The sequence below is a fragment of the Girardinichthys multiradiatus genome, chromosome 18 (assembly GCF_021462225.1).
Source record: "Girardinichthys multiradiatus isolate DD_20200921_A chromosome 18, DD_fGirMul_XY1, whole genome shotgun sequence".
Lineage (NCBI taxonomy): Eukaryota > Metazoa > Chordata > Actinopteri > Cyprinodontiformes > Goodeidae > Girardinichthys > Girardinichthys multiradiatus.
In genome coordinates this window covers 21,906,803-21,933,561 of record NC_061810.1, presented here as the reverse complement: position 1 = coordinate 21,933,561, position 26,759 = coordinate 21,906,803, and the positions used below count along the sequence as shown (strand labels likewise).

General features: G+C 38.8%; 1 protein-coding gene across 2 annotated transcripts in view; it reads left to right on the top strand.

Moving 5' to 3' along the window:
* Positions 1 to 26,125, top strand: part of cul3b (cullin 3b) — a 32,259-nt gene extending 6,134 nt beyond the window's left edge. For both annotated transcript variants that reach the window (XM_047392279.1, XM_047392278.1), the window contains exons 3-16: positions 11,875 to 11,988; positions 14,292 to 14,452; positions 14,876 to 14,990; positions 15,186 to 15,414; positions 16,556 to 16,701; positions 16,927 to 17,103; positions 17,367 to 17,537; positions 17,740 to 17,847; positions 18,268 to 18,392; positions 19,543 to 19,639; positions 20,901 to 21,035; positions 21,193 to 21,379; positions 22,280 to 22,425; positions 23,444 to 26,125. In XM_047392279.1, the coding sequence (XP_047248235.1) occupies positions 11,875 to 11,988; positions 14,292 to 14,452; positions 14,876 to 14,990; positions 15,186 to 15,414; positions 16,556 to 16,701; positions 16,927 to 17,103; positions 17,367 to 17,537; positions 17,740 to 17,847; positions 18,268 to 18,392; positions 19,543 to 19,639; positions 20,901 to 21,035; positions 21,193 to 21,379; positions 22,280 to 22,425; positions 23,444 to 23,575 (2,043 nt within the window). In that variant the 3' untranslated portion in view covers positions 23,576 to 26,125. The remainder of the gene's footprint in view (positions 1 to 11,874; positions 11,989 to 14,291; positions 14,453 to 14,875; positions 14,991 to 15,185; positions 15,415 to 16,555; positions 16,702 to 16,926; positions 17,104 to 17,366; positions 17,538 to 17,739; positions 17,848 to 18,267; positions 18,393 to 19,542; positions 19,640 to 20,900; positions 21,036 to 21,192; positions 21,380 to 22,279; positions 22,426 to 23,443) is intronic.
* Positions 26,126 to 26,759: the final 634 nt, after the last annotated feature.

Here is a 26,759-nt window from a genome sequence, read left to right as displayed (position 1 = left end):
TTGTTCAATTTACTTAATATAGTTATGTCAACAATTTCCACTAAACTGAGTTTTGTTCTATATAATTCCAAACAATTATTAAGATGCCAATAAGTGACTTTTGTGTAACCAACATAACCTAATCAGGCAAATCCAACCTTATCTGGCCTGTTTTGACTTATTTAATAAGTCTGTGTTCACCTAATTAAACGGTTCAAAGAAATGTTTAACTTTGTTGATTAATGCAGACATAAAAATATATAATTTCACTGACTTAACTTGTTTATGTAAATACAACTTGACTGTATTTAGTAACACAAATCTAACAATACTTTGCAGCTCCAACTAACCTAAATTATTGTTGCACTCTGTGGTTCTCATTTTACCTAACTTCTTTCAATTGGTATAACCTTAGCAGTCTTAAGTTGACTTACTAAACAAGGATATGTCAACAATTTCCACACAGTGTAGTCAAGTAAATTCAAATTAAACCATTTTAGTTTTTTGGAGCAAATATTTATTACCTCTGAAACACAGAACCAAACCTTTGCCTGAGTATCAAACATTTTCATGTTTAAGAGCATTCACTAAGGAGCAAAGAAGGAAAAGTCTTTTTACCCTCACATTAATAAGGTTACATCTGTGATTTTATACATCATGTTAATATTTTCTAAACCTGTTGAAAGACCAAACCAACAATAAATGGCAGAAAGAGTTAAGACATATCAGGTTTTGGAGAAAGAAATACTTACATATAGTAGATAAATTTACTTTTTGATCCTGTGGCCTATATTTGTAAAAACAAAAAAGAAAATCACCAGCTTTACCCTTTAACCCTAACAATGATCAACTCTCAAGAATGTTTACAGATAAATGAACTCCTATAACTGTCATCCAAGAAAACACTGTCAATTTAAGAACAGACAGATGAGATGGTTATTATTTCTCTAAGAGAAACATCTAACATGTTTTCCCTACCTCTAAATATTATAAAAATGCGCATTTAACAAATATCGTCTGGACTTGTGTGTGACCTGCACAATTCTAACCCAGAAAAGCCTTCAGATGAAATTAAAATGGAAATCAATACTTAAATTGCATTTTCTAACACTGAATATGAATATGAAAAAGGTTAAACAGTGCTATACCATAGGAAATATTTAAAAAAAGCAAATTCCCTTTTTCCTTTCAGGATAACAAATCTGTAAAAAATAAAATCTGAAAAGCTCAAAACTGCTTCACCATTTAGCTAAAGACGGACATTTTGAAAATTGCACCACCTGTAAAATCAACATGTCCTGATAAATATATCAAACCAATTTAAAATCTTAACATTCGTGTTGTGCCTCTAAGTCTTGCTCAATATTTTATCTACTGCCATGAGACTAATTTAACTTCTCTCATTCTCAACAATCTTGCTCTAACCTTCTGACATCTCTTATTGCCCCCTCTTTTATACCAATCTTTGCTACGCTCTCCATTTTGAAGTCTCACCCTCAATAAACCTCATATGAACAATTTAAACATCTGGTAAAACATATTCAGACATCATTTTCAAAGACCATTAGGAGTTCAATGTGTGGATCCAAAAGATTCCAGTCCTGTAGATGGTTAGGGATAAAAACCATTGTCCAAGTGTTCTGCAGTGCCATTTCAAGGTTATTCTAAATGGTCTTTCAGTGCTCCTCTCTTCCACCTCTTGGTCCTCTCTCCTCCTTGCAATGTCTTTTCTGAACTTTTCATTCAAACAGTTTGTTTTTTAGCACTTGAGCTTTAGTTGAGAGACAGTTTCCATCCAGTTCCATCACAATCTTTTGGAAAACCTCAAATGTGTACTTAAGCTTTGTAGGGTAGCTCAAGTCCAGTGAGTAAATGAGGCCAAACAAAATGGTGACTGCATTAGCAATGTTACCGAGGTCATGAAGCACTTCGACACCTTCAATGATTATTCCAACATCTTCAAGGTCATCTGTGGGCTCTGCACCTTCCTTCTTAATGATGAAGATTCCCAGGATCATCTACCGCATTCCCTCCTGCTTGTCCTCAACATCCTCAGAATCAAAAGAAATAAATCAGCCAGAACACAAGCAAGTAAAAACATTTTCTTGCATTTTGCTGCACCATCTATTCAGCCCAAAATCATCCAGAGAATATTTGGTGTAGCCCTCCTAGCTTTGCCAATGTCGAATTTTGATTTCTTCTCCCTTAAATTTGAAAGTCATAGACTGGTCTAAAAACATCAGAACAGATTTTCTATGCAAGCATGGTCCCATCTACTCGACCCGAGGGAAGTGTAGCTTTATTAAATAATATCTGGCAATATTCTATATTTATTAATGTCAACAGACCTTATGATTTAATAGAAAATCAATAATATGACAGGTTTATATACAGTGCTTATCATAAATATTCAGCCCCTTGGATGTTTTACGTTTTATTGCTTTCATAAATCAATCAGGATCAATAAAATTTGGCCTTTTTAACACAAAAATGTACAGGTCCTTCTCAAAATATTAGCATATTGTGATAAAGTTCATTATTTTCCATAATGTCATGATGAAAATTTAACATTCATATATTTTAGATTCATTGCACACTAACTGAAATATTTCAGGTCTTTTATTATCTTAATACGGATGATTTTGGCATACAGCTCATGAAAACCCAAAATTCCTATCTCACAAAATTAGCATATTTCATCCGACCAATAAAAGAAAAGTATTTTTAATACAAAAAACGTCAACCTTCAAATAATCATGTACAGTTATGCACTCAATACTTGGTCGGGAATCCTTTGGCAGAAATGACTGCTTCAATGCAGCGTGGCATGGAGGCAATCAGCCTGTGGCACTGCTGAGGTCTTATGGAGGCCCAGGATGCTTCAATAGCGGCCTTTAGCTCATCCAGAGCGTTGGGTCTTGAGTCTCTCAACGTTCTCTTCACAATATCCCACAGATTCTCTATGGGGTTCAGGTCAGGAGAGTTGGCAGGCCAATTGAGCACAGTGATACCATGGTCAGTAAAGCATTTACCAGTGGTTTTGGCACTGTGAGCAGGTGCCAGGTCGTGCTGAAAAAGGAAATCTTCATCTCTATCTTCAGTAGATGGAGGCATGAAGTGCTCCAAAATCTCCTGATAGCTAGCTGCATTGACCCTGCCCTTGATAAAACACAGTGGACCAACACCAGCAGCTGACACGGCACCCCAGACCATCACTGACTGTGGGTACTTGATACTGGACTTCTGGCATTTTGGCATTTCCTTCTCCCCAGTCTTCCTCCAGACTCTGGCATCTTGATTTCCGAATGACATGCAGAATTTGCTTTCATCTGAAAAAAGTACTATGGACCACTGAGCAACAGTCCAGTGCTGCTTCTCTGTAGCCCAGGTCTGGGAAAATTTGGACGAACCTCTATTGAATTAGACCAATACATTTAAAAGGGGCTGAATAATTATGCAAACACTTATATTTCTTTATAAATTTCTGTTTCCTTGTCATTATTTTGTAGAAATCGGTTTTCACTTTGACATTAACGAGGTTTTCCAATAATTATTTGTGTTAAAATAGCCAAATTTTATTGACATTGTCAAGCTATTGCATTTTAGGGTGTTTGGTTTGAAAGGGTTGCCTTGCAATGTAGAGGGCCATTATTATTTTGTGAGTTATAGCATTTAATTCACCTGTTGCACACAACCTTAACATAGTTATATGTTCAAAGCCAACATACATTTACTTTCTGATTAAGAAAAAAGAATAATTACCAGATATGTCTATATATCTTTTAAGCGTAACCATTCGGAGTGTTCCACACTTGTAGTCCACCAGAGGATAGTTGTCAGTCAGTTTATTTAACTCAACCAAGACAATCTCTCTCACTTGTGAAGACTGGAGTTCAAAAGATCTGTAATGTTCTCTGTACCATGAAGACAATCGTCTGCCTATGAAGATCAATGTATTCTCCATTATACACATTTGAAGGATTTCTGCAAACTCAGGCAGTCCACCAACTGATCCATGCACAATAATCATTCCATTTCTATATTCTATGCCATTACTGGAGACACTCTGTGCCAATGTAACTGTTGTGAGATCAGGGTATTTCTGAGTAAGTTTAAGTGCTATGTCATCTTTCATGACATCTACTGGAATTGTTGAGACATGTGCCACTTCAAAGGCTGATCTCTCATAGCTCTTTGTGTGCAAATGATACCCAATCATCAATTGGTGCTTATTCGCCAAGGACAGTGTAATGTTCTTAAAACACTTTGTATGTCTGAAAACCTGTTTGAAAAAACTGTGCTTGGCTTCAAAACGAATGGTCCAAAATATCACAAGGGGGGCAAACAGCTTAATCATTTCTGGATAATGTTCCAGAAAGTGATGCTTTGGCAACAGCCGCTGATCTGGGAATACTTCTTTGTAACACTGTCTGTGTTCTGAGATTTTACACTCTAAATATGCCACTGATTCCTCAGAGTGGACAGGTGCCACAACAAGCTCCACAATGTCTTTTAGGTTTAGAATTACTTTCCATGCTGGCTCATCTTCAGAGATCAAGTGCCCAATTATTAAAGGTAACAACCTTAATAAACACCAATTTTCTTGAGAAGTGCCCCCAATTGTTTTATGTTGTGCGAAATAATGTGGCACCAAATGAGGGCGGTTTTTCTTGTCACTCCACTTGTATTGAAAGTTTTTTATAGCTTTATTAAGGTCTTCAAGTTTAAACAACTTCTTGGAAATTAGCACACCAAAACACTGCCAGCTCAACTGGGACAATGCCCTCAAAAAGATCATGAACAACATCGGGGGGATATCCTGATGTGACACAGAAGTGGGAAAGTCTTTCTGTAAAAATGCATGCTTTTTTTACACCAAAAGCACTGCTTCCTTTCACCTGTGTGGCATTTACATGGACCTCATGAAGTTTTTTGTTTCTTGTGGTAAATCCACTTGATTTTACTTCTTTCACCTGAGTTTCTTCTCGCTGAGCTGTACAAAACCTACAGAAGTACTGACCTGAGAAACTTTCAACAAAGCCAGCTATTCCATGTGCCGCAAGGTTGTCTGACACCACACACGGAAGTGTCCCCTTTACAAATGTACCCAACTGTGAGACAAAAACACCCTGCTCCTTGAGAGCAACAAGATCTTTGAGAAATGGCTCAAATATTTTTGAATAGCCATAAGGCTTCACATCATCAGTTTTACATAAAAGAGCAAGATATATCGAGGCCAAAGAGGAGTGGCAGCCAGGAGGCAAATTTCCCAAAATCCAATAGACAGCACAGAGTTTGTGCGTTTTACGCGAAGTTCCGAGTGGGTTGCAAACTTCAAAGCTATCTACATATAGACAGACTGAGATCCTCAATTCCTCCCCTGAGAGAAAACTGTTATTCTTGAAGTACTGGCCATCATCAAAAAAATCTGTACTTTAGTTGGTCACCCACCAGCTGCTGCTGCTGTCTCCTCCTTTCAACAACCTTGATGAACACATCTGTTTGTTCCTTTGCTAAAAATCTTGCATCAGCTACAAAGGCTGAAAGCTTCGTTTAGCCTTTGCATCAAGTATGTACTGAACTGGATCGACAATATTAAAATGACTTTTGTAGTACTGCTTCCGTTTGAAAGCTGTGGCTAATAATCCATCCTTTCCTAAAGCCTTTGACAAAGGGTTAGATGAACCAAGCCCACAGCCTAACTCTTTGATGAGCAACTGTTCAAGCGGCAGGTTATGGTTATTGAAGAAATCCACAAGAATGTTGTGAGATACAGGCACCAGGGCATAAGCTAGCAAATAGTGCAACTCATTTAGCAGCTCATCAACAGCAGCACTTGGTACATGGAAACAATTTTCTAATTTCAATAAAATCAATGCCAATTTCTGCTCTACAACTTCAAGTAAGTCCTCATTTTCTGGCACTAATGCATAATCTTCATGTTCCGCATCATAAAGAATCTCAGCACTTTGTCTCAAAGGTGTATCTCCCAAAGTACAATTTAGTGAGCCCAAATTTGAGTCCAGTTTCACAATTCCAGCTTTAAAATCATTCAGTATAAATGTCTTGTGCTTTCTATTTTTATGTGTTTGATATGTTCCATAAATATTTGTTTGAAAGGAACAATTATTAAAAAAGCAGAGGATGGTTTTGTGTCTCTTTAGATGGGTATTGATATGAGCAAAAAGTTCTCTCGATGAGGCAATGTCACTACGTGAACAATGATGGCAGCTAAATGTTGTGGAATCCACTGATCTCGGAGATGTCTGATTAACGTGTGATCTACATAGGTGACTTCGGAGTGCATTCCAGGTTTTAAAGGTGCATGGACAATTTAAATATGTGCATGGATAAGGGTGTCTGCGGCCAAAATGGCCATGGTTCAATCTGTAATGCTTCAATAGCTGAGATCGTGTAGTCTCTTGTGCAGCACACTCTTTACAGTTCCACATTCATGTTACTGAAATCGAAGCAAAACAAAAAGACACTACAGGTCCTTCTCAAAATATTAGCATATTGTGATAAAGTTCATTATTTTCCATAATGTCATGATGAAAATTTAACATTCATATATTTTAGATTCATTGCACACTAACTGAAATATTTCAGGTATTTTATTGTCTTAATACAGATGATTTTGGCATACAGCTCATGAAAACCCAAAATTCCTATCTCACAAAATTAGCATATTTCATCCGACCAATAAAAGAAAAGTGATTTTAATACAAAAAACGTCAACCTTCAAATAATCATGTACAGTTATGCACTCAATACTTGGTCGGGAATCCTTTGGCAGAAATGACTGCTTCAATGCGGCGTGGCATGGAGGCAATCAGCCTGTGGCACTGCTGAGGTCTTATGGAGGCCCAGGATGCTTCGATAGCGGCCTTTAGCTCATCCAGAGTGTTGGGTCTTGAGTCTCTCAACGTTCTCTTCACAATATCCCACAGATTCTCTATGGGGTTCAGGTCAGGAGAGTTGGCAGGCCAATTGAGCACAGTGATACCATGGTCAGTAAAGCATTTACCAGTGGTTTTGGCACTGTGAGCAGGTGCCAGGTCGTGCTGAAAAAGGAAATCTTCATCTCTATCTTCAGTAGATGGAGGCATGAAGTGCTCCCAAATCTCCTGATAGCTAGCTGCATTGACCCTGCCCTTGATAAAACACAGTGGACCAACACCAGCAGCTGACACGGCACCCCAGACCATCACTGACTGTGGGTACTTGACACTGGACTTCTGGCATTTTGGCATTTCCTTCTCCCTAGTCTTCCTCCAGACTCTGGCACCTTGATTTCTGAATGACATGCAGAATTTGCTTTCATCCGAAAAAAGTACTTTGGACCACTGAGCAACAGTCCAGTGCTGCTTCTCTGTAGCCCAGGTCTGGGGAATGCGGCACCTGTAGCCCATTTCCTGCACACACCTGTGCACGGTGGCTCTGGATGTTTCTACTCCAGACTCAGTCCACTGCTTCCGCAGGTCCCCCAAGGTCTGGAATCGGCCCTTCTCCACAATCTTCCTCAGGGTCCGGTCACCTCTTCTCGTTGTGCAGCGTTTTCTGCCACACTTTTTCCTTCCCACAGACTTCCCACTGAGGTGCCTTGATACAGCACTCTGGGAACAGCCTATTCGTACAGAAATGTCTTTCTGTGTCTTACCCTCTTGCTTGAGGGTGTCAATAGTGGCCTTCTGGACAGCAGTCAGGTCGGCAGTCTTACCCATGATTGGGGTTTTGAGTGATGAACCAGGCTGGGAGTTTTAAAGGCCCCAGGAATCTTTTGCAGGTGTTTAGAGTTAACTCGTTGATTCAGATGATTAGGTTCATAGCTCGTTTAGAGACCCTTTTAATGATATGCTAATTTTGTGAGATAGGAATTTTGGGTTTTCATGAGCTGTATGCCAAAATCATCCGTATTAAGACAATAAAAGACCTGAAATATTTCAGTTAGTGTGCAATGAATCTAAAATATATGAATGTTAAATTTTCATTATGACATTATGGAAAATAATGAACTTTATCACAATATGCTAATATTTTGAGAAGGACCAGTATATCATATATTGTTTATTTTAAATATATTCATGGATGTGGTAAAATATGTGGTAAGATAGGCTGACAATTCATTATGATGTTGAAGATGAATACTTCTAGTCATTTAATGTTGATGGCATTTTACTTACCACTATGTGAGCGTCACAGATAAATGGAGTTGTTGTTGCCCAGTCTTCACACTTGGGGTTGATTTATGAAACAGAGATGTCCTGTAATAAATTAACCAGAGTACTGGTTATAAAATAGAAAGTGTAAAACAAGCCAAAATGTAGTTTTACAGTACCAATTACATTAAAACATTATAATAATGGCTTATTCATCACATGTCAAACTCAAGACTTGGTGTGGGTTTGGGAACCATCTTAGTATTTGTTTGTAGAATGGTGCAAGTTTCATGGAGGCTTACTATTAGCTCAACTGTGCATATTTATTCACATTTGTTCATTCGTGTGGTTTATTTAAAATAGCCCTGGTTATGTAAGTAGAAAAATGTAGAAATGAATCACAAGAGCAATGTCTTTTCACCTGGTAATGCTGTTTAAGCCTCAAAATCGTATTCTAAGGCACAATGCTATGAGCACCAATCAACACTTCAATCAAAAATAAATTCCCGGCATGATTGCATATGAAAGAAGTTAAAAATCTATATTTCCCAAAACTATCAATTACTAATACTAATATTTCTAGTTCAAAACCACCACAGAATTCTGCTGTTGTTCATGCTATGGAAGAATGGCTGTCTAAGACCAATTCACACTTCAGTGCCACAAAAACACAGCCCCATAATAGTAGTCCTGCGCATATTCAGAACAGTTACAAATGGCATTAGCAGCATAAGGACTTAGTTCGAATTTACAAACCCTCTGTATTTAAAGTAATGTACTATCATCAGAATGAATAAACAACCAGCAGCTTCGTTGAACTCTACAAACAGAAACTGCCGTTTGACAAGCCTTGGTCTGTACACCAACACCAACATTGAAACCACATTAAAATAAATGTATACATGTTACATTATTACATCACACACATCTAAATCATATTTTAAATTTTTATGACCTGGCTTGATAAACGAGCAAATTATATTCTAACCATCCTGGTTCCCCCTCAACAACTGATTGAAAAGCTCAGCCACTTTTCTACACCAACATTTAAACACAATATAGTAACTGAATTTGCTAAAAGTACTGCTCAATTTAAATTATCACAAAATGCGCTGCTACACATTCACACAATATACTGCTCACTCAGCGCTATGCGACATACCTCTGTGGATCCCAACAGCACGGGTCACTCCATCACACCAAGCCCACTCACTCTGCTACAGTGAACTTATCCTACTACGTAAGCAACACACGAAAGTCAACGTAGCTCAATTTTCAAGCCTGCTCTTCAACATGACTGCTAACTTTGTCTTTAACTTACAAGCTACAGTGACCAACACAAGTTTAAGCCTGATGTCATCTCTATCTCCCGTCTAAAGTCCATCTCAGCATTTAAGTAAACTATTTTAATACCCTCTTAATGTTACACAACTCCCAACTGATTAAAGCGCCTCTTTCGGATACAGAATTCAACAGTTAAATTGTAATTCTGAACTATTCCCGCCAGCTAGCATGAGGTTATACAGCATTAGTTGGCTAGCTACAACGTTAGCTAACATGTGCTTGGACATTGTTCATATTTCTGAGAGAAATGCACACCAACATCGCCTGTATAAATTTCTAAAAACATGCTGATACCATCTTCATATATTATGATAAAAAAAAAACATACTTACTGATAATTGTTGAGATAGTTCCTTATGGAAGAGCGGAGTCGTTGCGGGTAGTGCCACCACTTTCGTTTTTTTTTTTCAGGGTGAGGTTCTGAGCATGCGCAAACCTTTTAACGCGACAATATACGGGACTTTATAAAGGGAAAGTTTGGATTGTTGAATTCACTCAACACTGTTATGTTGTCTGACACAAAATGGGATATGTGACTTCAACAAGTCTAAATTTTAAATTAGACTTGCTAAAGTGTGATATGTTTAAAATGCCAACACAAATATATTAATTAATTTTGTTATAGGTACGTTTATTTCATTCAACACTTCACAGAGTTCCCTTTTTTGAGTGTGGGCAAGATGATCGAGAGCAAGGCGGCTCAACAGTCTGAAAAAGTAACGTGATGTGATTTGTATGTGACACAAACCCTACTACAGCCTTGACTGCTGATCAGTCTATGGCTGTTATCAGACTCAGAGTGACAGAAGAGAGCCAGAGAAGGCAGCAAGACGAAGCACTCTGGAGTACTGGAGAGAGAGGGAATCCATGCAACGGTATCAAGCTGAAGGGTACAAGCTAGCAAGTGAGGTTCAGCTAATGCTACCTAATGCTAGCTTGCTATTATGGTCATATACACAATAAGCTCAGCGCACAACAATTTAACAGTTAAAGATATTAGTTATCGTCGCGTTTTCAGCACGACTCCGCATGGTTGGAACCGCATTCAATCAGGTACTAAAATAGTAATGGTTCCTCGAAACCGTTACTATGGAAAAGCCTAAAAAGTGAGTAAAGCCGTACTGAACCACGCTGAGTAGGGACCAGTGGAAAAAGAGGCACATGTTGCTCCAACTTGGGGTTAAATAGGTTAAGAAAGGTTAAGAAAGCAATAATGTTCTAACAAAATGCCACCTAAAATGAACATAGCTTTATCACTTGTTTTAAAAGATACCTCTGAATGGACACGTGCAGCAAGGGTCTTCAGTGAGGTCACATCCTGCTCCTGTTGATAATGATTTTATTGCTGAGAACTTTCCTAAAACGCTTTGCTAATGGTTGCACAGTTCCCATCTGTTTTCATATGACTCAGTGATCATTTGACCTGTATTTGTGTGATTGGCATTTAATTGTGTGGACAAAGTTGTTCTTCTGCATCACAAACTTTGTTTTGAAACCAAATGACTAGTATCTCAACTGTGCTCTACGCAGCTCTTCCACACTGATGCTGACTGTATTTTACAATCCTGTCACTATCACAGAGGCAGGGCGAGCCCCCGTTCCTCCGACAGTCAAGTTAATTTTTTTCTCATTTATTTTCTGAAGAATGCTGGACAGCGCGGAGCAGAGAGGAAACAAGAAATTGAACCGTGATGGTTTATGCCCTTGTATGGAAAGCCGTATGGGCCAAAACTGTAATTTACCTGCCCCCCAAACCCCCACCCACAGCCCCCAAGACCAAAATCCAAGGGGAAACACTGCACCAGTAGAGTAAAGTACTTTTCTTAGGAGTTATCCAATTTTTTTAATAAAATAGTAATCTAATTAAATATGATAAAACTGTAGTTATTTTAATCATGAAGCACTTGGGTGATTTCTTTATAACTTCAGCTTGTTTAACGTGCAAAATGACCTTTTTTTTTCTGCCTCCAAGATCTGAGTGGAATGTGTAAAAAGAAAAGGTTAGATCATTGTCGTGAAATTGATGTGACACATGTAGCTGAGGTGAGAATTCATCATCTCTGCCCTAAAGGAGATAAAAAGGAAAGGGCAGTGTGCCCTGAGGTTTTTCATTTTCTGAGGCCCTCAGTTTACCGTGCTGAGTCACACTGCAGTGTGACTAGCATCAGCCTGCTGTCCACCTGACTACAGGATAAGACGTTGTCTGTATACAGTCAGGAAGGATGGCAGTAAAAGGCTGCATTGAAAGCAAATCACAGCTGTCTGTTTGGTTCTTCTTTTCCCTTCTTAGATACCACACTTTAAAGGGTTATTTTGTTTTTCTGTCACTGAGACTGCAGAAACTTGCTGTAGCACCAACTATGTGAACATTTCTTTCTTTATTTTGCCTAAGGTACGAGAAGATGTCCTGAACTCCCTAAACAATAACTTCCTCCAGACACTAAATCAGGCGTGGAACGACCACCAGACTGCGATGGTGATGATCAGAGACATCCTGATGTACATGGTGAGTTGACATGTTGAGTAGTTTAAACAGTTTATTCAGTGTCAAGTTAAAGCACGTCTGAGGGTGTCCATCGAATCCTGCGTCAGCTTGTTATTCTCTGAGCCTTCCTATATGTTCCCAGTTTTATAGAGCATATAAAGGGGAGAGTGCCGCTATTGTTGCTATGTAGGCAGTGATACAGCTTTTAAATGATTACATGTTAAGTCGGGTATCTTCCACCAAACAGGTTCAAGTTCTTAACTGGTTCTAGTGCTCGCTTAGCACCTGTGTTTCCACCGTGGCAAGCCCTGACACTGGCACTGATAAGCTGGTTGTTTTTCAGCATCGACTCTTAGCTGGGTGAGAGGAAGGAATTGATTGTATCAAGAAAATGGGTCATTAGGGTTAGGTAAAATCTGTTTTTTAATATCGTTAAGCGTTCCTAAACAAGAACGCTGCGGTACACTGTATTAGAGACTGCTTAGACAGGCTTATGATGCTCAGTTATCACTGGGGTTTCGGATATTTTAAGACTTGCTAAAAGATTTTTAACCCTACTTTCTTAAACTAAAAACAACCAACTTGTTTTTTTGATTCACTGAAATCACTTTAGGTGATAAAGTGGTGTAAGCAATATACACTTCTCACAAAAAGTTAGGGATATTTGGCTTTCAGGTGAAATTTATGGAAAACATAAAAAGTTGATGCTACAATGATATTATATCATAAAAGTAGGGCGTTTAAGTAGAAGCATGCAAAGGTGATTTCATCATCTGAAACAAAGTATTGAAACCAAAGCCAACAACAGTGGCTTGTAAACCACAACAAAAAATGTCAAGTCTTGTACTTGGTGAACTTGAGCACCAATTACAGTTTGACAACGACGTCTCATGTTCACAAGTCGACTTGTCCGCTGAGACACGGTTACCCTCTCTTCTTGAAGGACAGCCTTCAGGTCGTCGAGGTTCTGGGGTACAGGGTTACGAGCCTCTAGATGGCGACTCAGCTGATCCCATTGGTTATTTATTGAATTCAGGTATGGAGAAAGTGTAGGACACTCCATTGGTGTACCCCAGTCTCCAGCAGCCATTCGCTAATGATGTGACTTCGATGAGCTGGAGCATTGTCGTTAATGAAGATGAAACTAGGTCTGTGTTGCTCATTCAGGGGCACGCTGACAGGAATAATGATTCAGGTAGTATGGACTTGTCACTGTACCATTCAATTCAGTTTCTATAGAGCCAATTCACAACATGTCGTGCCAAGGCGCTTTAGAAAGTCAGTTCATTCGAATCATACAGACAGATTTAGGGTCAAGTTATCAAACAATGCAGTTGAGTTCAGTTGTTTATTCAAATTGGTTAAAAGGTTTTCTAAGGAAACCCAGCAGATTGTATTGTGTCCTAGACTTTGCAGCAATCCCTCATACTGAGCATGTCATGACAGTGAAGGGCAGTTCTGTATTGACTAGACATACATGCCCACATTAACACCACCACCACCACCAAAGGCCTCTTCTGCTGATAACAGGGGCTTATGCATTGCGCTCTCCTTGACGTCTCCAACATTGTTGCTTTTTTTTTTTTATCATAGCAGTCTGTCTGACTTCCCTGCCCTGTTTTAGCCTGTACAGCATTGATTGGCTCTTCAGTATGCTGCGAACTTTGCAGCTAAAGACCTGCTTCCAGACAATCAAGGACCAGGCACAGACCACCTGAAGTATTCCCGCCGCTGGCCTTGCCCTTCACATCACAAATATTACAGCAAGCAAATCTCCCATCGCATTTTGAAAAGTGGAGCCATACTTTTGAGCGCTTTCTTGGCAGTACTGGAGGCTACTGGCGTCATTACGCTCTTGTACATGCAATGCTGTGATTATGTACGGCACGGAAAATCGCCCACCCTTAAACTCCCTCAGCGTCACAATGTCACAAAGTATTTGATTGTTGATTGGCTCCCTTTACATCGGTAACGCTGTGTGTGCTGTGGCTACAAAACTCAATGAGGAAAAGGTGAAAAGATATATAGAGACTGCCGAAGTTTGGTGCCGGGAAAGTTTGAAAATTTAAAGGTTTAAGGGCGTTTTAAGGGTTTAGTGACCAAGCTAGCTCTTTGTCTGTGAAAAACCATTTAGGAGTTGTCTCTAGCCCCAGTTCAGCACTGGAACTGCTTTGGTAGAGACAAAGCCCTAAAAGATCATGTCAGGTTGAAGGGTTTTCCAGCAGAAAGTTGTGTTCTAATAAGATGTGTCCATATTCAGTGACCTGCAGATTTCACATATTGTCCGATACTTTTAACCCTCTTGTTTGTTTTTTGTCCCAAAGGATCGGGTCTATGTGCAGCAAAACAATGTGGAAAACGTCTACAACCTGGGGCTCATCATCTTTAGGGATCAGGTGGTTCGTTATGGCTGCATCAGAGACCACCTTCGACAGACCCTGCTGGACATGATCGCACGAGAGAGGAAGGGGGAAGTGGTGGACAGGTAGATGAGCATTATACATTATAGATTACTACCTACGGAATAATTGGGAAGGTAGATAAATGCATGAAGTTGTGTCTAATTAAGGAGGGTATAATTGTGATCAAAGAAAAGGATTACATTCTGTTGGACTAAGAAATAAAGGAGCTGCTAAACATCTCTTGCCTTTCTGCCTTTTGGGGAAATCTTTAAAGCCTCTGACATGTTTAAATATTTATCTTCCTGAACCTCGTGCTGTGGAGGGTACTTGCGGTTCTGAAAATAAAGAATGACTGAATATTGAAAAGTTGGCTGGTGGCTATAGTTGGTGAAATGAACACCCTCCAAAGATTTTTTTTCATTCCCTCCTCTTTAAAATATTTTAGGTTTTTCTTTCATGTTGGTGAGTGTTCCCTCAACATTTGGTGTGCTTCCCCTCTCCTTCAGGGGGGCCATTAGAAACGCCTGCCAAATGTTAATGATCCTCGGCCTTGAAGGAAGATCTGTTTACGAAGAAGACTTTGAAGCACCGTTCTTGGAAATGTCGGCAGAATTTTTCCAGGTTTGGGTGAAAATCATCTCCTCTTAATCCATTGTTTGAATTTAAATCGTTTTTTACCTTTGCTGCATCTTCTCTTCCTTGGGGAGCCATATTCATATGAGAGGGTGTAAATAAAACCTTGTACAGATGACTCCCAGAGCAGCTTTGGACCACAGATGATCTATATATTCATATAAATTCCTTGTTTTCACATAGATGGAGAGCCAAACGTTCCTTGCAGAAAACAGTGCGAGTGTGTACATAAAGAAGGTCGAGGCCAGAATTAATGAGGAGATTGAGCGGGTAATGCACTGCCTGGATAAATCGACGGAGGAGCCCATCGTCAAGGTGGTGGAGCGGGAGCTCATCTCCAAGCACATGAAGACCATCGTAGAGATGGAAAACTCAGGCCTGGTCCATATGCTGAAGAATGGCAAGACGGACGGTATGGGCTCACTCATCCAGTCGGTTGATTATTTGTGAAAATAAAATCCACACAAGTTACAATTATTACACAGATCTCACATCACCAAGCAAATAAATAGGAAACCTCCAACTTTCTTCACTCTGCAGTACTTTATATAAGTTATACAGTGCCAGTCAAAAGTCTACAAACACTCGGCAGCATAAATATTATATCCATATTCCTTTTTCTGGCATAGAATATTTATATGAACACCAATACCAGTTAATTTTTAAATGCATGCATTGGAATGCTGTACAGCTGAGCAATATGGACTTAAAAGGTTTATCACAATATTTTGTGGCATTTATTGCCATAACAACGAATGTAATGATAGAAAAATATTTTAAAATCAGTCGCTGTCTTTTTTGGGTAATATATTTTATGACTAACTGCATGTCACTTCTGTCAAAACAACCAAACACCCCAACAGAGAACAACTTGATGATTGCATAGGCTAATTCAGGACTCCAGCTACATGAAGTGATGCAGTTTTATAATGATTAGTTGTGCATTTAATTGTCCATCCCTTTTAGGTGCACACCTTTGAATTTCTTGTAAATCTTCTGATCTACACAGGGTAGAAATTGTACATAAACGCTAGAATAAATGGATACATCTTTGATAATGTTTGGTTAAATGTTCCTTTCAGCATAGCTCTAGCTGAATATTGGTGGTTCTTTGGTTATTCATGAACATCCTAACCGATTTCCATTTATCTGAAGGTTTAGTTTGGTTCAGATGGTCAAAACCTGGACACAATTAGACGTCAGCACAATGACCACAAACACATCAAAACTGGTTTCAGAAAACTTACTTTAGGCTTCCTGGATGCCCAAAGTCCCATCAATCAACCCTATTAATACATTTACTGACTAAAATCTGAGTACATCAGATTTTTACCACTTCTGCCAAGAACAGAGGTCGAATATCGCGCCAGAAAGTTGTTGATTGCTTCAAAAACGGTCTGATTTATCTGCATGTTGCTCAAGACCATTTAGCCAAATATTAGGTTCTTTTTAAATATCATTGAGGTCCGATAATCATTATTCAACCTTAAAAGCCAAAATTGAAATTCATGCTGATGATTTGAGTAATATTTGTTTTTGCAATCCGTCCACAGATTTAGCATGCATGTACAAGCTGTTCAGTCGAGTTCCCAATGGGCTGAAGACCATGTGTGAGTGTATGAGCTCATACCTGCGGGAGCAAGGCAAGGCACTCGTTTCAGAGGAGGGAGAAGGAAAAAATCCTGTAGATTATATCCAGGTATGAACATCTGGGATTTTGTTTAAATATGTCGAAACGAAAAGCTGTTATTTGTTGAGGGAGAAGCAAAACGCTGCATCTAAACTGGTTAGAGGTCATAACGGGATTTTAACTTGCTTTCCAGCTACCTTCATTCTGTACTAACTTTATTAGGCTTCAGCCACTGCAGACTGCTAGTTTATTTCCCTCCTCTCATTACTGCCTTGCTCCGACTCCTTCTTGCAGGGTTTGTTGGACCTGAAGTCGCGTTTTGACCGTTTCCTCCTAGAGTCTTTCAACAATGACCGGCTCTTCAAACAAACTATTGCTGGCGATTTCGAGTACTTCCTTAACCTCAACTCCCGATCACCTGAATACCTCTCACTCTTCATCGATGACAAACTGAAGAAGGGAGTAAAAGGGGTGAGTTATGTAATCGCTGTACTTGCTCTTTTTTTTTATTATTGCTAGCCTGGTCTGTCATGCTTATTCAAACTTCATCAAATCACTTCAGTTTAGGTCCTTTTTGCTATCAGTCTTAATCAGATTAAATGAGAAATTACATCAAGATTTTGTTCTTTTTTTTTTGGGATGAAACCTCCATTAATTTAGGACATAATCTAGTTTTGGTTGTGTTGGGAGCTGACCCTGTGCTGTGCTTGGTGTTTTTTATTATTATTCTTCAGCTAACAGAGCAGGAGGTGGAGTCTATATTGGACAAGGCCATGGTGCTGTTCCGCTTCATGCAGGAGAAGGACGTGTTTGAGAGGTATTACAAGCAGCACCTGGCTCGAAGGTTGCTCACCAACAAGAGCGTCTCGGACGATTCTGAAAAGAACATGATCTCCAAGCTAAAGGTGAGCAGGATTTATATAGCACAGTTAATGCTCTCGGAAATTGTTTTAAGAAAATTGAATAGCTCAGGATTTGTCTTTGGTTGTAAGATAAAGACACATTTTTTACGATAAATTGACTCAGCTTAATGCATACAAAGGCATGCAGTCTGGGTTTAGAAATATATGTTTTTGTGTAACGGTCATTTTGTTCTCCATCATCCAGACTGAGTGTGGCTGTCAGTTCACCTCTAAACTAGAGGGGATGTTCCGGGACATGAGCATCTCCAACACCACCATGGACGAGTTCAGACAACATCTCCAGACCACTGGGGTGAGGACCCACCACATGCTGCAGCTCAGTCTGTCAGATCGGTTTGATTATTTTCTGTCTGCAGTCAGCACAATGACTCCATGATTGATAGCTCTGTTGCATAGAAGCAATCATGGAGCTAACTGTGTGCATCCTAATAGCGCATTGTTAGTTTCAGAACTTTATTTTCAGGTCTCTTGTAACCACTGATTGTAACTCCATGTGGTAGTCATTGAAGGGAACACCAGTCTATTTCGCTCTATAGTTGGAGTGTTTATTACAGTAACACATTTACGAATGCAAAATCTAAATCTTGGTAGTTCTGAGACTTTAAAAATGCAACCCGTTTGTTATTCCTCCAGGTCATGTACCTAGTCGGTGTACAGTTACTTTAATCCTGTCCCCTTGAATGTTTTTTTTTTTGTTTACTGATTATGTCAGGTTTCCCTTGGAGGGGTTGATCTCACTGTGAGGGTCCTGACTACAGGATATTGGCCAACACAATCAGCAACACCTAAGTGCAGTATCCCCCCTTCACCACGTCATGCATTTGAAGTCTTCAGAAGGTTCGTCATTTGTGCACGTGGCTGTCTTCTTCTTCTACTGATTCTAAAACATTTTGTCTACCTTTTCAGAGCTTGTATAATGTTCTATTAATAAAGGCTTTGCACCCAAACAGGTAGTATTTGTAAAAAAAAAAAAAACACTTCTATAACCTTCTAAGCTTATTATGCCAGATAGTTTTGTGACTGTGATAGTTTTGTCAGATGTTTCTTTGTTGTATTGATGTATTGATTCCTGAGCCACAGTTATCCCTTTCGCCTTTTAAAACTGCTCCATTGTGTGTTGGATCAAGCATTAATCGTCAGGACGTTTCTCATGGACTTTTGGCAAACTTACTTTCATCAATAGAGAATGATATCAAAACATCCTGGAAATGTTTTTTATGTGACTGAGTCACATAATGACACATGACCTAATGGAAAACTACAATCTGCTTTCCAGATGTTGCTACCAGTTTAATTTGGGGTCCATTTGAGGATAAAAGCTGTATCCCAGCTCTCTGCAGCCTCATCCTGATAATGCTGAATCTGTATGTCTTTGAAATTTTCTACAAAGAGAATGGGCTTTTTTTGCGTTCTGCCTTGACTCCCGGCCGGTATCAGTAACTCCCTGCTTTAGTGTGTGTACACAAACATTCTCACCTGTGTGCTGCCAATTCTGTGCTAGCTCTGCACTGGTGGCAACCTGACTGCTTAGCTGAATCCTAACTCTGTCTGGCCTTTGCTGGACTTATTTTGGTGCCCTTGAGCTTTCTCCTCTGCTGTTGAACCTCTCTCCTTGAAGTTGTTGATGATTCGATGAATGGTTGATTTTAGTGGAGTCTGGTTAGCAGTCATTTCGTTGCGTTTGAGCCCGTTTGGATGTAAAGCGATGACAGTTGAGATAATCCTGATTGACAAATGAGGAACGATTCTTTCATTTAAAGCAACCAGTCTGCTCTTCATCTGTTCACTCTTCACAGCAACTTATTTAGTTTTGTTTATTGCCAACTGATAAATACATGATTAGGGATTTACTATAAAAATTACTATGGCAAACTTCCTGTTTATGGTCTTACTTTTTGTCCTTTGCTGAAAGTGATAATTGTAAAATGAGTTGTTGTACTTTGTCCATTATTTGATGTTAACCAACCATGATTTCCTCTGGTTGCAGGTTTTATCTCGGTAAGCACAGTGGTAGACAACTCACCTTACAGCACCATATGGGTTCTGCGGATTTAAATGCAACTTTCTATGGTCCCATCAAAAAGGTATGTATGAGTTGGAAAGCAGGGTTTACATCTAAACATGCCGCTTTCTGATAATGTTTCATGACATAAATGATCTGCAAACAGATCTATATAACAAACACTTGAAACATTCTTGTTGGAGTCTACATTTTAATAGTGTTGGGTAAATTTTCTGCTTTTATCACTTTTTTAAAGTGAGTAATAATTTTACATTGCTGCGTAAAACATATTTGTCCTCTGCACTTATTTTTTTTGTCCCACTTAAATGTTTCATTTGATCAAATTTTAATATCTGAAAAAGATAAATTGAGTAAACACAAAACGCAATTTTGAAAGATTAATTTCAGTTATGAAGAAAAAAAACTATCCTAACCAACCAAAATAAACAGTTTTCCTGGAAAAAACCCCAAAGTTAACTACAACCAAACATGAGATCCTGAACCATGAATTCTGCTGTCCAGCAGAAGCCAGAAGGATATTGTCCAGCCATCAGTTCATGACCTTAAAGCTAAAATGCACGTTGGTTTTGAAGCAGAACAATGATCACACCAGGAACAGGATGAGTAGTGTGCCAGAGCTCTACAAAGTGACCTTCAGTGGGCCACTGGCATGAATGTCTCAGACCAAACCATTAGACTTTATGAGGGTGGCCTGAGGGCTGGATGTCCTCTTGTAGGCCCTGTGCTCACTGACTGGCTCCTTGGAGCTCACCAGAATTAGCAGGCTCAGCACTGGCGTCCTGTTCCTTTCACAGGTAAGAGCAGGGTCACTCTGAGCTTATGTGACAGACCCGAACGGGTCTGGAGAAGCTGCTGTGAACCTTCTGCTGCCTGCAGCATTGTTCAGCATCATCTGTTAGGTGGTGGGTCAGTGTTGGTCCGGGGAGCCATATTACTTTTTCCACATGCGACTAGCCTGGTTTGGATAGCTTTCTCCTTTAGTAAATTGAATCATTGAAATCTTTTTATTGGAGATTTTTTATTTACTTAGGTTATCTTTGTGTGACATTGATATTCATTTATCTGAAACATTTAAATGTGAGAAAAGGCAAAAACAGAAACTGTAAGTTGGCAAATTCTAATTTACAGAACTAACTGTTTATATAGGATTTAATTCTAAAACAAGTGTTAAAGTAAATGAAACTTTAAATTATTTTCTTATTTCCCAGATTTGAAGCTGAAATAACTTCAGTCTTTAGGCCATATTTTTGTGACCTCTTATTTTCTGTTCTTCATATTTCTGTGTAGTTCTTATCGGTAACAAGCTCATAATGTATCGACAGGAGGACGGGTCAGAGGTTGGAGTGGGCGGAGCTCAGGTGACGGGCTCCAACACCAGAAAGCACATCCTGCAAGTGTCTACGTTTCAGATGACCATTCTGATGCTCTTCAACAACAGGGAGAAGTCCACTTTTGAGGTGCGTAACGCCCTACTTTCCTCCTTACTTTAACATATACCATGTTTCTTTTTTCATATAATATGCAGAATATCAGCTAGAAAAGTTTCAGATTCCTGTCTCTGGTATGTTAGAATGGTTTTGTAATGACACCAAGCTGACTGTTTATATAATGCAGGAAATCCAGCAGGAGACGGATATCCCTGAGAGGGAGCTGGTGCGAGCGCTGCAGTCTCTGGCCTGTGGGAAGCCCACTCAGAGAGTTCTTACTAAAGAGCCCAAGTCCAAGGAGATTGAAAATGGCCATGTGTTTACAGTCAATGACCAGTTTACCTCTAAACTGCACCGGGTCAAAATCCAGACAGGTATTCAGTTCACCATGTTTATAGCTGCTGTTAGGAAGACTTGAAAGTAAAACTTGATCCTGATGCAGTATTTTGAATTCAATTTTCTTTGTGTCCATTCATATTAAATGAGGTCAATAAGGCCAACAAACTTTTATTTTTAGTATCGACGCTGTAGGACATAAAGTCACACTGTTTAGCCAGATTCACATGCTTTTTAAAAATGTATTTATCTAAAGAAAACTAAGACTAAATATGGACATACAAGGTTTCAGATAGAGACTTTAAAACATCCAATAGAATTGGACGTAATCACAAAATGACCCTCAGTCATGCATCACAGCATTATTCCCTGCTCTTCATCAGATTTTCATTAAACTCAAACATGCATCAAAGTAAATCTGTTAGCTGATGTGTTTAAAGCCTAAAATGTTCGGTGATCTTAGTTTTGATGCATTTAATTAAAGTAGAGAAAAAAATATTGAACCTGCGGATCACCAGTCAGAGACGATGGAGAAAATAAACCCATTCCTGTCCCCGGCCGATCGATTGCTACACCACTAATTTTTGATAGTTATGTGTTGATCGGAGGTTGAGTTGTATTTTATTACAAGAATAAAGTTAATTTTCATTCTTGTTTGGGGTTTCTTCATCTTAACTTTAGGTTTCTTTGTTTTGGATTGCAGGTAAAATGTAAATTTTGCATTTAGTTTTAAGTTTGAGTTGAAATCTTTTCAACTGGACTCTGTGAAGGCACCTGTTTATCGCTGTTGATGACCGTAATAAACCTAAAGCCACCCATAGACACAAAAGGCATTAATGAGAAATCTTGCCGATGTCCTCTGATGTTCTCCAGTCTTTATTAAGCTTGAGAACTTGGAGTTAAAGCAGGCATTTCTTCCTTTGTTGTACTTCTTGTAGTGGCTGCTAAGCAGGGAGAATCTGATCCAGAGAGGAAAGAGACGCGACAAAAGGTTGACGACGACAGAAAGCATGAGATTGAAGCTGCCATTGTTCGCATCATGAAATCTAGGAAGAAGATGCAGCACAACGTCCTAGTAGCAGAGGTAAGTCAGTGAATGTTAGAGGCAAAAATAAATGACGAAAAAATGTAGCAAGTCCATATTCCCTTGAAGACATTTGTACATTTTCTTCTCTTTAATGAAGAGTCTTCAGGGTAATTTTCTGATGTCCAGAATCAAATTCCTCCAGAGGGAACCACTGCTTCTGCCTCGGAATGTGAATGGAGACCTCATTATATTTTTACACACGGTTCCTACTCAGTCTTGAGAGTGGATTTTGATTTTAATCATTTTCAAGTCCAGATATTTATAAAGGACAATTGGATATGGAAAAATGTTTGTTTCTAGACTTTATATCTGATTCTGTTATCCCAGCAATTAAAAAAATATGCCTCTGAAAATATAGAGCATTTTACATTGATTTAAGTTTGGATAATAACCTTTATCTTTAGCTGCCACTTCAGGTTTTTGTCGATTACTTTGGGGTTTTACTCATTCAACAAAGGGGAAACTTCTCACATTTATACATTTTTTTTTGTTGTGAATTTTGTAAAATGGATGTCTCACTGATCACAAACTGATTTAAACACAATTGTTTTTTTGTTTTTTTTATTTAATTACAACTTACAGCTGTTATGAATATATTACATCATTTCAAACATTTGAACAAAATGATGATTATCAGGATCACCGGGATTTCACAGGAAGATCAGCGTAAAAAGAAAAAAAATGCATCCATTACCAACTAGGATTAAAACTAATAAAACATGGCTGAAAGGTTTTGGGTCAGTAAAACCTGCATAAAGAAACATGATACTATTTGGTGCTCTTCAGCTGTTTCAACTACTGCAGCAGATCAGCTACTGCATTCACACAGCTTTTATTACACTTCATCTCGTTTACATTTGTTTTTTTATTTAGTTTGTTCTTTCTGAAAGTCCAAAGGGTTTTTAAAATCGGCTAATAAACCAACAGATTTTACTCGTCATAAGCTCAGAGTGATGACCGTATAATGAGAAATGCTGCGTTTTGGTTCTTATTTCCACTCTCCGTGTCTCCACAGGTCACACAGCAGTTGCGAGCACGATTCCTTCCTAGTCCGGTAGTCATCAAGAAGCGCATTGAAGGACTCATTGAGAGGGAATATTTGGCAAGAACACCGGAGGACCGCAAAGTGTACACTTATGTAGCATAACCAGTAAATCCACTGAAAGCTAGCATCAAGTTGAAACTGAGGTCCTTGTTTTTGTGGACTGCTACGTGTCTGAATGGACTTTGGAAGTGCTTTCGTTGATTCTGGGACACACTGGGAAGCTTAACCTTTCTTCCATAAACATAAAAAAAGTGATCATCATGCAAAAGATGGCGAAGTTTTCTAGCAATATTAGATCTCTTCTGCTAAAAGAAATGAAAAGAGGGGAATATAGTTTTGTAAGAAACAAACAAAACAAAAAAATTCCAGTTTCTTGTGGCCTTTGGAGAGACCTGTCTGTTTGCCAGTTAGTTACAAACAGTTATGAATAGCAAACACGGGGCTACATGGAGACATGGAGAAAACATTTGAACTCACTCCCCTGTTTTAAATGTTGATGTCGGTGTGTTACGTTTGTGTTTCGTGGCACAATAATGGCTGTACAGGTTGATGGACAGTCTTGGCCTTTTCCTCACAGAGGATTTTTAGATTTAAAGAAAAACATGAACTGTGGTAACTGGTACAGACCTGTTTTACAACAGCAGTAAAAAAAAAAAAAAAACCATACATTTTTGGATATTTCAGAAACAGTGACAGTTGTTTAATTTATTCTGAAAGTTTGACTGTTTTTGGGGGTTTATTTTATATCTTAGAGTGCACCTCTCTCACAGCTGACAAACATTCAATGCCATTTTCAGTCATGTGGCCAAGTCTGTTCTGGTGAGTAGAAATATCAACACCTGGTGGTTTAAAGCATACGTTTATCTCGTGGCTCTATCGGGGGAATAACACGGTTAAAAGTCAACTTTGTTTCTCATGGCACTTTTTTTTTTTTTTTTACCTCAAGGCTGTGGTGTGATCAGCCAAAAATGATCTCTTCTAAAGAAAGGCTAGTTGTGATGCAGATTTTCAAGATTTTATTTTTCTTTTCAAATACATTTTGAACAGGTGGAACTAGTTGCGTACCATGCTCCAAATGTGTACAAATTGTAAAATAATAATTGTACTCTGCGAAGGTGGATTGTACAGGGCCTTGTTTTCATCATAATAAATGTAGTTACAAAAAAAATCATATTTATTTTTGTTTCTAACTTAACTGGATTTCAGTGACGATCTGAAATACTTGTTACCAGTGTCCTTAATTCAAGGATTCCAGTCGGGCATTTTTTTCCACTAACAAATTAACATACACATTAAAAACTTTAACTATTATAGCAGATGAGTGACTTTTAAAAGATTTCGATATGGACCCAAAGTATTGAGTTGCAAAGGGGTTCAGCTTTGCATGTTTAAACCAGAGGCTGGTTTACACACAAGCAATGATGGATACTGTGGCGGATGGATTATCTGAAGCTAAAGGTGACAATGAACATGATCATCTTCAGACCTTTGACTTGCAAGAATTTCTTTATATTCCTGTTGGAATTTTTCCATCTGATTGGTTTTCATGCCAAGTTGCCAGTAAATGTCATATTCTGCTTGATTTGCCAGTACAGTGGCAATTCTTCCTTCTGGTGTTGACTCAAATGATGGTGATGGTATAAGCCTTACTATCCAGAAACATTGTTGGGGTTAAAAAAAATTATCAGAGGGGAACAGATCGTCCAGCCTGAATTGTTTTTATAGCTGAAGATCTTCGAGAATGAAATCGCTCAAGTCTCTCCCTGGTCCTCTTCACAAAGTATTTGTTGTAAACAAAGATAATTCTTCCCCAATTATTGCCAAAACTCAGCTCAAACTGTTTGCTGCTTAGAACACCACTGCAAATCAATAGGAGGATTTGATTTTAAAACTGGTGAAAAAAGAAAAACACTCGCAACTCGACCAGTTGCCTTATACCTTCTGTGACGTCACCTGAGACAGGTCCCTGTGGAAGCTTGTATTTGGGAACGTGCTCTTCAAATTTATTTCAATGAAAGCTGATAAGTTGAGGTGATTTTACAGACATTTTGGCTACTAGCTTTGTACTGTATATAAAGCAGCAGTTGCAATTTTTGTTCTCACAAAATCTTGCCTTTCAACTTGTAGCATAACGATTTTTTATTTTTTTTAAACCTGTTTGAGCAGGTAGCCTCTATCGGGGTAATTTCTGTTCACACTGATCAAACAGAATTGTAAACAAGTATTGGGCACCACCAACGCCGAGACCAGAATGATTTAGAACATGTCAAACTTTTTACTGGTTTATGTGGCTCTTTTAACTGTTAAGGCAAAACTGCAGCTTTTACAGGATTTTTCAATGGGCACAATGTGGATCCTAGTATTGCTCTGTACCCCAGACTGAAACCTTTCTTCCCATATTTTTAAATAATGACCAAAGTAAATGCTGTAAGATGGACTTTGATCTAACAAATAATGTAGTTTGTGTACATCCAGTGCCTTACACTTAAACTACCTTTAAACCTTTTCACAGGTACAACAATTTCAATGTTTTGTATGGGGATTTTTTGTGGTTGACCACCACAAAGTAGCGCACATAATTGTGAAGTGGAAGGAACTGGGTATAATTTTACATGGATTTTAAAAGACTCACAAATAAAAATCTGGCATGCATTTGTGACACTCATGAGTCAGTACTGTATAGAAGCACCCTTTGTGTAAATTATAATATATAAGTATCGCTTTCATCTTTAAACATCTACAGTTTTTTTTTTTTTTTTGCCTATTTTTCTTCACAAGCTAGGCTCAAGCTGAGTCAGATTGGATGGAGAGGGCCTCTAAGTGTCAGTTTTTATCTCTTGCCACAGATTGTCTGAACTTTGACTGGACCATATTAAAACATGAGCATGCTATAATCAATTCATTTCAGTTTATTTACACTGCTCAAAAAACTAAAGGGAACACTTAAACAACACAATATAACTCCAAGTAAATCAAACTTGTGTGAATTCAAACTGTCCACTTAGGAAGCAACACTGATTGACAATCAGTTTCACTGCTGTTGTTCAAATGAAATAGACAACAGGGGGAAATCTTTGGCGATTAGCAAGACACTCAATAAAGGAGTGGTTCTGCAGGTGGGGACCACAGACCACTTCTCAGTACCTTTGCTTTCTGGCTGATGTTTTGGTCACTTTTGAATGTTGGTGGTGCTTTCACACTCATGGTAGCATGAGACGGACTCTACAACCCACACAAGTGGCTCAGGTAGTGCAGCTCATGATGGCAGGATGGCACATCAATGTGA